This window comes from Salvelinus alpinus, chromosome 3 (assembly GCF_045679555.1).
Source record: "Salvelinus alpinus chromosome 3, SLU_Salpinus.1, whole genome shotgun sequence".
Lineage (NCBI taxonomy): Eukaryota > Metazoa > Chordata > Actinopteri > Salmoniformes > Salmonidae > Salvelinus > Salvelinus alpinus.
The window spans coordinates 102,274,701-102,286,702 of record NC_092088.1 but is presented as its reverse complement, the minus strand read 5'-3'; the positions used below and the strand labels follow the sequence as shown (position 1 = coordinate 102,286,702).

Below are 12,002 nucleotides of genomic sequence, written 5' to 3'. Positions count from 1 at the left end.
ACACCATAACTAACCCTCAACACCATAACTAACCCTCAACACCATAACTAACCCTCAACACCATAACTAACCCTCAACACCAGAACTAACACTCAACACCATAACTAACCCTCAACACCATAACTCACTGACACCATAACTAACCCTCAACACCATAACTAACCCTCAACACCATAACTAACCCTCAATACCATAACTAACCCTCAACACCATAACTCCCTGACACCATAACTAACAATCAACACCATAACTAACCCTCAACACCATAACTAACCCTCAACACCATAACTAACCCTCAACACCATAACTAACCCTCAACACTAACCCTCAACACCATAACTAACCCTCAACACCATAACTAACCCTCAACACCATAACTCCCTGACACCATAACTCCATGACACCATAACTAACCATCAACACCATAACTAACCCTCAACACCAGAACTAACCCTCAACACCAGAACTAACCCTCAACACCATAACTTCCTGACACCATAACTCCATGACACCATAACTAACCCTCAACACCATAACTAACCCTCAACACCATAACTAACCCTCAACACCATAACTAACCCTCAACACCATAACTAACCCTCAACACCATAACTAACCCTCAACACCATAACTAACCCTCAATACCATAACTAACCCTCAACACCATAACTCCCTGACACCATAACTAACCCTCAACCACATAACTAACCCTCAACACCATAACTAACCCTCAACACCATAACTAACCCTCAACACCATAACTAACCCTCAACACCATAACTAACCCTCAACACCATAACTAACACTCAACACCATAATAACTCAACACCATAACTCCCTGACACCATAACTAACCCTCAACACCATAACTAACCCTCAACACCATAAATAACCCTCAACACCATAACTCCCTGACACCATAACTAACCCTCAACACCATAACTAACCCTCAACACCATAACTCCCTGACACCATAACCCCCTGACACCATAACTAACCCTCAACACCATAACTCCCTGACACCATAACTAACCCTCAACACCAGAACTAACCCTCAACACCATAACTAACCCTCAATACCATAACTAACCCTCAACACCATAACTAACCCTCAATACCATAACTAACCCTCAACACCATAACTCCCTGACACCAGAACTAACCCTCAACACCATAACTAACCCTCAACACCATAACTCCCTGACACCATAACTAACCCTCAACACCAGAACTAACCCTCAACACCATAACTAACCCTCAACACCATAACTAACCCTCAACACCAGAACTAACCCTCAACACCAGAACTAACCCTCAACACCATAACTCCCTGACAACATAACTAACCCTCAACACCATAACTAACCCTCAACACCATAACTAACCCTCAAGACCATAACTAACCCTCAACACCATAACTAACCCTCAACACCATAACTCCCTGACAACATAACTAACATAACTGTTACTGTCAGGTAAACTATATCCTCATCCACTGTGTGTCTCACTTCAATGGTCCTGTATAGTGGACGTCCACTCGTGTGTGTGTGTGTGTGTGTGTGTGTGTGTGTGTGCTCATACACGCATGCACGTGTGTCTCACCTGAACGGTTCTATCTCGTGCACGTCCAGGGCAGCGCCACGTATCCTCCCCTCCTTCAGGGCCTGAGCCAGGGCCTTCTCATCCACCAGCCCTCCCCGCGCTGCATTCACCAGGAACGCTCCCTGACGCATCTACAAGGGTTGGGAGTTGGGTGGGGGTGAAAGAGAATGACAAGCTGAGCACCTGGGAAACACATGTACACACAAATATGTCTTTCTCATCCCCATAGAGACACATCTACGGATGACTGTCAAAAGTGCTTTAAGAATTGTGTGTGTGTGTGTATGTCCCAAATGGAACCCTAGTCCCTTTATAGTGCACTACTTGGCTCAGCTCACATAGTTGGCTGAAGATGGGTACATCCTAAATGGAACCCTAGTCCCAAATGGAACCCTAGTCCCAAATGGAACCCTATTCCCAAATGGAACCCTAGTCCGAAATGGAACCCTATTCCCAAATGGAACCCTAGTCCCAAATGGAACCCTAGTCCCAAATGGAACCCTAGTCCCAAGTGGAACCCTAGTCCCAAGTGGAACCCTAGTCCCAAATGGAACCCTAGTCCCAAGTGGAACCCTAGTCCCAAATGGAACCCTAGTCCCAAATGGAACCCTATTCCCAAATGGAACCCTAGTCCCAAATGGAACCCTAGTCCCAAGTGGAACCCTATTCCCAAATGGAACCCTATTCCCAAATGGAACCCTAGTCCCAAATGGAACCCTATTCCCAAATGGAACCCTAGTCCCAAATGGAACCCTAGTCCCTTTATAGTGCACTACGTTGAGGACTAGATGACAGTTGATAACTGTACTAGACAAAAACAACTGCTAGCAAGAAAAACAACAGCTCCAGAAAAATCCAATGAATATTCTTGGAAGAAACTGTAATCCCTTAAATCTAGACAAAATATGAAATCCAGGACATGAAAAGCCCTCGCACTGCCAGTCATCCTTTTATTATGGCTGTGTTCTACTCTGAGAGACACACACACACACACACACACACACACACACACACACACACACACACACACACACACACACACACACACACACACACACACACACACACACACACACACACACACACACACACACTAGAAAGAAAGCTTTACTTAGAAGCTCAGGGCTGTAGCCTGTCAACGTCTGGAGAGGGGTGGAGAGAAAAGAAGACAACATGTGACTGGTTTTAATAAGATAAGAGGAAGCAGCCTTGAGAGAACAACGAAGAAGAGACACAGAAGAGGAGTTAAGAACTAAGAGATAGAGCCTTCTCTATTCTGTTGTTCTCCTTCAGACAGCTCTTCAATGCTCTCTCTCTCTCTCTGTCTCTCAGATGTGAAGTCAACCAGAGAGAATAGAAACAGACAGAAAAGAAGAGGACACTGAGATAATGAAGGTATGTGTAATTCTCCTCTCCTCCACCAGGTGGTAGACCAGATGGGTTATTGTAGTATTGACAGCAGCTCTGAGCTGTGAAGCCAACCTGAGAGTCAGAGGAAACTGAGATAACAGGTGTAATTCTCCTCTCCTCCACCAGGTGGCAGACCAGATGGGTTATTGTAGTATTGACAGCAGCTCTGAGCTGTGAAGCCAACCTGAGAGTCAGAGGAAACTGAGATAACAGGTGTAATTCTCCTCTCCTCCACCAGGTGGCAGACTAGACAGACCAGATGGGGTATTATAGTATTGACAGCAGCTCTGAGCAGTGAAGCCAACCTGAGAGTCAGAGGAAACTGAGATAACAGGTGTAATTCTCCTCTCCTCCACCAGGTGGCAGACCAGATGGGGTATTGTTGTATTGACAGCAGCTCTGAGCAGTGAAGCCAACCTGAGAGTCAGAGGAAACTGAGATAACAGGTGTAATTCTCCTCTCCTCCACCAGGTGGCATACTAGACAGACCAGATGGGGTATTGTAGTATTGACAGCAGCTCTGAACAGTGAAGTCAACCTGAGTCAGAGGAAACTGAGATAACAGGTGTAATCCTCTTCTCCTCCACCAGGTGGCAGACAAGACAGGGTCTGGTGTTATTGTGTAATATTAACACAGCAATACCATTTCCCCTCTCTGTGCTCTCAGCCAGTGGTGCAAAGTACTTATGTAAAAATACTTTAAAGTACTACTTAAGTAATTTTTGGGGGGATCTGTACTTTACTATTTATATTTTTGACAACTTTTACTTCATGACATTTGAGGAAAATACAGTTCCACCGGCCCGCTAACAAGGACTGCCCCCCCCCCTCTCCTTCAATGTAGCCGACGTGAGTAAACATTTAAACGTGTTAACCCTCGCAAGGCTGCCGGCCCAGACGGCATCCCTAGCTGCGTCCTCAGAGCATGCGCAAACCAGCTGGCTGGATTGTTTACAGACATATTCAATCACATGCTTCAAGATGGCCACCATTGTTCCTGTACCCAAGAAGGAAAAGATAATTGAACTAAATGACTATCGCCCCGTAGCACTCACTTCTGTCATCATGAAGTGCTTTGAGAGACTAGTCAAGGATCATATCACCTCCACCTTACCAGCCACCCTAGAACCACTTCAGTTTGCATACCGCCCCAACAGGTCCACAGACGATGTAAACGCCATCACACTGCCCTATCCCATCTGGACAAGAGGAATACCTATGTAAGAATGCTGTTCATTGACTACAGCTCAGCATTCAACACCATAGTACCCTCCAAGCTCATCATCAAGCTGGAGGCCCTGGGTCTGAACCCCGCCCTGTGCAACTGGGTCCTGGACTTTCTGATGGGCCGCCCCCAGGTGGTGAAGGTAGGAAACAGCATCTCCACTTCGCTGACCCTCAACACTGGGGCCCCACAAGGGTGCGTGCTCAGCCCCCTCCTGTTCTCCCTGTTCACCCATGACTGCGTGGCCATGCACACCTCCAACTCAATCATCAAGTTTGCAGACGACAGTAGTGGGCTTGATTACCAACAATGACGAGACGGCCTACAGGGAGGAGGTGAGGGCACTCGGAGTGTGGTGTCAGGAAAATAACCTCACACTCAACATCAACAAAACAAAGGAGATGATCGTGGACTTCAGGAAACAGCAGAGGGAGCACCCCCCTATCCACATCGACGGGACAGTAGTGGAGAAGGTGGAAAGTTTTAAGTTCCTTGGCGTACACATCACAGACAAACTGAAATGATCCACACAGACAGCGTGGTGAAGAAGGAGCAACAGCGCCCCTTCAACCTCAGGAGGCTGAAGAAATTTGGCTTGTCACCCAAAACCTTGAAAAACTTTTACAGATGCACAATCGAGAGCATCCTGTCGGGCTGTATCACAGCCTGGTACGGCAACTGCTCCGCCCACAACCGTAAGGCTCTCCAGAGGGTAGTGAGGTCTGCACAACGCATCACCGGGGGCAAACTACCTGCCCTCCAGGACACCTACACCACCCGGTGTCACAGGAAGGCCATAACCATCATCAAGGACAACAACCACCCGAGCCACTGCCTGTTCACCCCGCTATCATCCAGAAGGCGAGGTCAGTACAGGTGCTTCAAAGCTGGGACCGAGAGACTGAAAAACAGCTTCTATCTCAAGGCCATCAGACTGTTCAACAGCCACCACTAACACAGAGAGGCTGCCGCCAACATACAGACCCAATCACTGGCCACTTTAATAAATGGTTCACCAGTCACTTTATAAAATGCCACTTTAATAATGTTTACATATCTTACATTACTCATATATCATATGTACACTACCGTTCAAAAGTTTGGGGTCACTTAGAAATGTCCTTGTTTTTGAAAGAAAAGCTATTTTTCTGTCCATAAAAATAACATCAAATTGATCAGAAATACAGTGTAGACATTGTTAATGTTGTAAATGACTATTGTAGCTGGAAACGGCAGATTTTTTTATGGAATATCTACATAGGCGTACAGAGGCCCATTATCAGCAACCATCACTCCAATGGCACGTTGTGTTAGCTAATCCAAGTTTATAATTTTAAAAGGATCATTGATCATTACAAAACCCTTTTGCAATTATGTTAGCACAGCTGAAAACTGTTGTCCTGATTAAAGAAGCAGTAAAACAGGCCTTTTAGACTATTTGAGTATCTGGAGCATCAACTTTTGTGGGTTCGATTACAGGCTCAAAATGGACAGAAACAAAGACCTTTCTTCTGAAACTTCGTCAGTCTATTCTTGTTCTGAGAAATGAAGGCTATTCCATGTGAGAAATTGCCAAGAAACTGAAGATCTCGTACAACGCTGTGTACTACTCCCTTCACAGAACAGCGCAAACTGGCTCTAACCAGAATAGAAAGAGGAGTGGGAGGCCCCGGTGCACAACAGAGCAAGAGAACAAGTACATTAGAGTGTCTAGTTTGAGAAACAGACACCTCACAAGTCCTCAACTGGCAGCTTCATTAAATAGTACCCGTAAAACACCAGTCTCAACGTCAACAGTGAAGAGACTCCGGGATGCTGGCTTTCTAAGCAGAGTTGCAAAGAAAAAGCTCTCTCTCTCAGACTGGCCAATAAAAATAAAAGATTAAGATGGGCATAAGAACACAGACACTGGACAGAGGAAGATTGGAAAAAAGTGTCATGGACAAATCTAAGTTTGACGTGTTCAGATCACTAAGAACAACAGAGTTGGTAGTTAATCATGATAATATATAATATATAGAAGGATGATGAGGTGTTCAGGACAGGCTGATTAATAACCCATATTAATAACTATAGGAATTAATAACTCATATTAATAACTAAGAGGTGGTAGTTAATCATGATAATATATAATATATAGAAGGATGATGAGGTGTTTGGGACAGGCTGATTAATAACCCATATTAATAACTATAGGGATTAATAACCCATATTAATAACTATAGGAATTAATAACTCATATTAATAACTAAGAGGTGGTAGTTAATCATGATAATATATAATATATAGAAGGATGATGAGGTGTTCAGGACAGGCTGATTAATAACCCATATTAATAACTATAGGAATTAATAACTCATATTAATAACTAAGAGGTGGTAGTTAATCATGATAATATATAATATATAGAAGGATGATGAGGTGTTCAGGACAGTCTGATTAATAACCCATATTAATAACTATAGGAATTAATAACCCATATTAATAACTAAGAGGTGGTAGTTAATCATGATAATATATAATATATAGAAGGATGATGAGGTGTTCAGGACAGTCTGATTAATAACCCATATTAATAACTATAGGAATTAATAACCCATATTAATAACTAAGAGGTGGTAGTTAATCATGATAATATATAATATACACTGCTCAAAAAAATAAAGGGAACAGTAAAATAACACATCCTAGATCTGAATGAATGAAATATTCTTATTAAATACTTTTTTCTTTACATAGTTGAATGTGCTGACAACAAAATCACACAAAAATTATCAATGGAAATCAAATTTATTAACCCATGGAGGTCTGGATTTGGAGTCACACTCAAAATTAAAGTGGAAAACCACACTACAGGCTGATCCAACTTTGATGTAATGTCCTTCAAACAAGTCAAAATGAGGCTCAGTAGTGTGTGTGGCCTCCACGTGCATGTATGACCTCCCCACAACGCCTGGGCATGCTCCTGATGAGGTGGCGGATGGTCTCCTGAGGGATCTCCTCCCAGACCTGGACTAAAGCATCTGCCAACTCCTGGACAGTCTGTGGTGCAACGTGGCGTTGGTGGATGGAGCGAGACATGATGTCCCAGATGTGCTCAATTGGATTCAGGTCTGGGGAACGGGCGGGCCAGTCCATAGTATCAATGCCTTCCTCTTGCAGGAACTGCTGACACACTCCAGCCACATGAGGTCTAGCATTGTCTTGCATTAGGAGGAACCCAGGGCCAACCGCACCAGCATATGGTCTCACAAGGGGTCTGAGGATCTCATCTCGGTACCTAATGGCAGTCAGGCTACCTCTGGCGAGCACATGGAGGGCTGTGCGGCCCCCCAAAGAAATGCCACCCCACACCATGACTGACCCACCGCCAAACCGGTCATGCTGGAGGATGTTGCAGGCAGCAGAACGTTCTCCATGGCGTCTCCAGACTCTGTCACGTCTGTCACATGTGCTCATGTGCTCAGTGTGAACCTGCTTTCATCTGTGAAGAGCACAGGGCGCCAGTGGCGAATTTGCCAATCTTGGTGTTCTCTGGCAAATGCCAAACGTCCTGCACGGTGTTGGGCTGTAAGCACAACCCCCACCTGTGGACGTCGGGCCCTCATACCACCCTCATGGAGTCTGTTTCTGACCGTTTGAGCAGACACATGCACATTTGTGGCCTGCTGGAGGTCATTTTGCAGGGCTCTGGCAGTGCTCCTCCTTGCACAAAGGCGGAGGTAGCGGTCTTGCTGCTGGGTTGTTGCCCTCCTACGGCCTCCTCCACGTCTCCTGATGTACTGGCCTGTCTCCTGGTAGCGCCTCCATGCTCTGGACACTACGCTGACAGACACAGCAAACCTTCTTGCCACAGCTCGCATTGATGTGCCATCCTGGATGAGCTGCACTACCTGAGCCACTTGTGTGGGTTGTAGACTCCGTCTCATGCTACCACTAGAGTGAAAGCACCGCCAGCATTCAAAAGTGACCAAAACATCAGCCAGGAAGCATAGGAACTGAGAAGTGGTCTGTGGTCACCACCTGCAGAACCACTCCTTTATTGGGGGTGTCTTGCTAATTGCCTATAATTTCCACCTGTTGTCTATTCCATTTGCACAACAGCATGTGAAATTTATTGTGAATCAGTGTTGCTTCCTAAGTGGACAGTTTGATTTCACAGAAGTGTGATTGACTTGGAGTTACATTGTGTTGTTTAAGTGTTCCCTTTATTTTTTTGAGCAGTGTATATAAGGATGATGAGGTGTTCAGGACAGGCTGATTAATAAACCATATTAATAACTATAGGGATTAATAACTCATATTAATAACTATAGGAATTAATAACTCATATTAATAACTAAGAGGTGGTAGTTAATCATGATAATATATAATATATAGAAGGATGATGAGGTGTTCAGGACAGGCTGATTAATAACCCATATTAATAACTATAGGAATTAATAACCCATATTAATAACTAAGAGGTGGTAGTTAATCATGATAATATATAATATATAGAAGGATGATGAGGTGTTCAGGACAGGCTGATTAATAACCCATATTAATAACTATAGGAATTAATAACCCATATTAATAACTAAGAGGTGGTAGTTAATCATGATAATATATAATATATAGAAGGATGATGAGGTGTTCAGGACAGTCTGATTAATAACCCATATTAATAACTATAGGGATTAATAACCCATATTAATAACTATAGGAATTAATAACCCATATTAATAACTAAGAGGTGGTAATTAATCATGATAATATATAATATATAGAAGGATGCTGAGGTGTACAGGACAGTCTGATTAATAACCCATATTAATAACTCTATGAATTAATAACCCATATTAATAACTATATGAATAAATAACTTATATTAATAACAATATGAATTAATAATTAAGAGGTGGTAGTTAATCATGATAATATATAATATATAGAAGGATGCTGAGGTGTTCAGGACAGGCTGATTAATAACTCATATTAATAACTATAGGAATTAATAACCCATATTAATAACTATATGAATTAATAACTCATATTAATAACTATATGAATTAATAACTCATATTAATAACTATAGGAATTAATAACTCATATTAATAATGATATTAATTAATAACTCATATTAATAACTATAGGAATTAATAACCCATATTAATAACTATAGGAATTAATAACCCATATTAATAACTAAGAGGTGGTAGTTAATCATGATAATATATAATATATAGAAGGATGATGAGGTGTTCAGGACAGGCTGATTAATAACCCATATTAATAACTATAGGGATTAATAACCCATATTAATAACTATATGAATTAATAACTCATATTAATAACTATATGAATTAATAACTCATATTAATAACTAAGAGGTGGTAATTAATCATGATAATATATAATATATAGAAGGATGATGAGGTGTTCAGGACAGTCTGATTAATAACCCATATTAATAACTATATGAATTAATAACCCATATTAATAACTATAGGAATTAATAACTCATATTAATAACTATATGAATTAATAACTCATATTAATAACTATAGGAATTAATAACTCATATTAATAACGATATTAATTAATAACTCATATTAATGACTATAGGAATTAATAACTCATATTAATAACGATATGAATTAATAACTCATATAATAACGATATGAATTAATAACCCATATTAATAACTGTATGAATTTATAACTCATATTAATAACTATAGGAATTAATAACTCATAATAATAACTATCGGAATTAATAACTCATATTAATAACTATATGACTTAATAACTCATATTAATAACGATATGAATTAATAACTCATATTTATAACTATATGAATTAATAACTCATAGTAATAAATATAGGAATTAATAACCCATAGTAATAACTATATGAATTAATACCTCGCATTAATAACTATATTAATTAATAACTCATATTAATAACTATGTGAATTAATAACCCATATTAATAAATATATGAATTGATAACTGATATCAATAATGATATGAATTAATAACCCATATTAATAAAGATATGAATTAATAACTAATTTTAATAACACTATGAATTAATAATACATTTGAATAACTACATGAATTAATAACTCATATTAATAACTATATTAATTTATAACTCATATTAATAACTATATGAATTCATAACTCATATTAATAACTGTATAAATTAATACCCTATATTAATGACGATATTAATGAATAACTCATATTGATAACTGTATAAATGAATAACTTATATTAATAACAATATGAATTAATACCTCGTATTAATAACAATATGAATTAATAACGCATTAATAACGATCTGAATGAATAACTCATTGCGAGTCAGTGAGTGATACCATAAAGGTCAGCTGTGTGTCTGTCCTCTCTACCTGTTTGATGGTGAAGTCGTTGATGAGATGGTGGTTGTGTTCGTTCAGGTTGCAGTGCAGAGACACACAGTCTGACTGGTAGAGGAGGTCCTGTAGGGTGTAGACGCGCTGGACGCCCAGGGAACGCTCCAAGCCGTCCTGCAGGTAGGGGTCGTAGAAGATCACGTTGAAGCCAAACACTTTGGCCCGCACTGCCACCGCCTGACCCGAACGACCTACACACACAGAGACAGAGGGGGGAGAGCATGGTTTAGTCACAACATCAACACACACACACACACACACACACACACACACACACACACACACACACACACACACACACACACACACACACACACACACACACACACACACACTGTCCCTCTCCATACGGCCTGTGTGTGTGTCCCTCTCCATACGGCCTGTGTGTCCCTGTCCCTGTGCATACGGCCTGTGTGTCCCTGTCCCTCTCCATACGGCCTGTGTGTGTGTCCCTGTCCCTGTCCATAGGGCCTGTGCGTCTGTCCCTGTCCCTTTCCATTGTGTCAGTCAGCCTGTGCGTCTGTCCCTGTCCATACGGCCTGTGTGTGTGTCCCTGTCCCTGTCCCTGTCCATAGCGCCTGCGACATTCCACAGGCTGACTGACACAAAGGAAACAGCCAAGTTGGAGGAGAGAAGGTTGGCCAGAACAGCCCTGCTGAAATGTACTGACACACCGTATGTCATCCCTCCTACTGGACTGGACTCTACAGACCCCACAACAAATGGAGAAAGCGAGAGATAGAGACGGAGGAAGAGACAGGGACACTGGCCATGCTGCTGCTCCAGTTTCAACTGTTCTGCCTGCGGCTATGGAACCCTGACCTGTTCACTGGACGGTGCGACCTGTCCCGGACCTGCTGTTTTGGACTCTCTCTCTCTACGCTGTCTCTAACTCTGAACGATCGGCTATGAAAAGCCAACTGACATTTACTCCTGAGGTGCTGGCCTGTTGCACCCTCGACAACTACTGTGATTATTATTATTTGACCCTGCTGGTCATCTATGAACGTTTGAACATCTTGGCCATGTTCTGTTATAATCTCCACCCGGCACAGCCAGAAGAGGACTGGCCACCCCTCAGAGCCTGGTTCCTCTCTAGGTTTTCTTCTAGGTTTTGGCCTTTCTAGGGAGTTTTTCCTAGCCACCGTGCTTCTACTCCTGCATTGCTTGCTGTTTGGGGTTTTAGGCTGGGTTTCTGTACAGCACTTTGTGACATCAGCTGATGTAAAAAATGGCTTTATAAATACATTTGATTGATTGATTGATTGATTTGAGGGAGAGACAGTGTCCACCATGAAGACCAACTGTGTCTCTCAGCCATACAGAGAGAGGGGCATGAGAGAG

At 41.8% G+C, this 12,002-nt stretch overlaps 1 protein-coding gene across 4 annotated transcripts in view; it reads right to left on the bottom strand.

Annotated features, from left to right (window-relative positions):
* The window catches only part of LOC139571629 (C-terminal-binding protein 2), a 218,746-nt gene that overhangs the window by 20,989 nt on the left and 185,755 nt on the right, over nt 1-12,002 (bottom strand). For all 4 annotated transcript variants that reach the window (XM_071394681.1, XM_071394680.1, XM_071394679.1 and 1 more), the window contains 2 exons: nt 10,635-10,849; nt 1,603-1,733 (listed from right to left, as the gene is read on the bottom strand). In XM_071394681.1, coding sequence (XP_071250782.1) covers nt 1,603-1,733; nt 10,635-10,849 — 346 coding nt within the window. The remainder of the gene's footprint in view (nt 1-1,602; nt 1,734-10,634; nt 10,850-12,002) is intronic.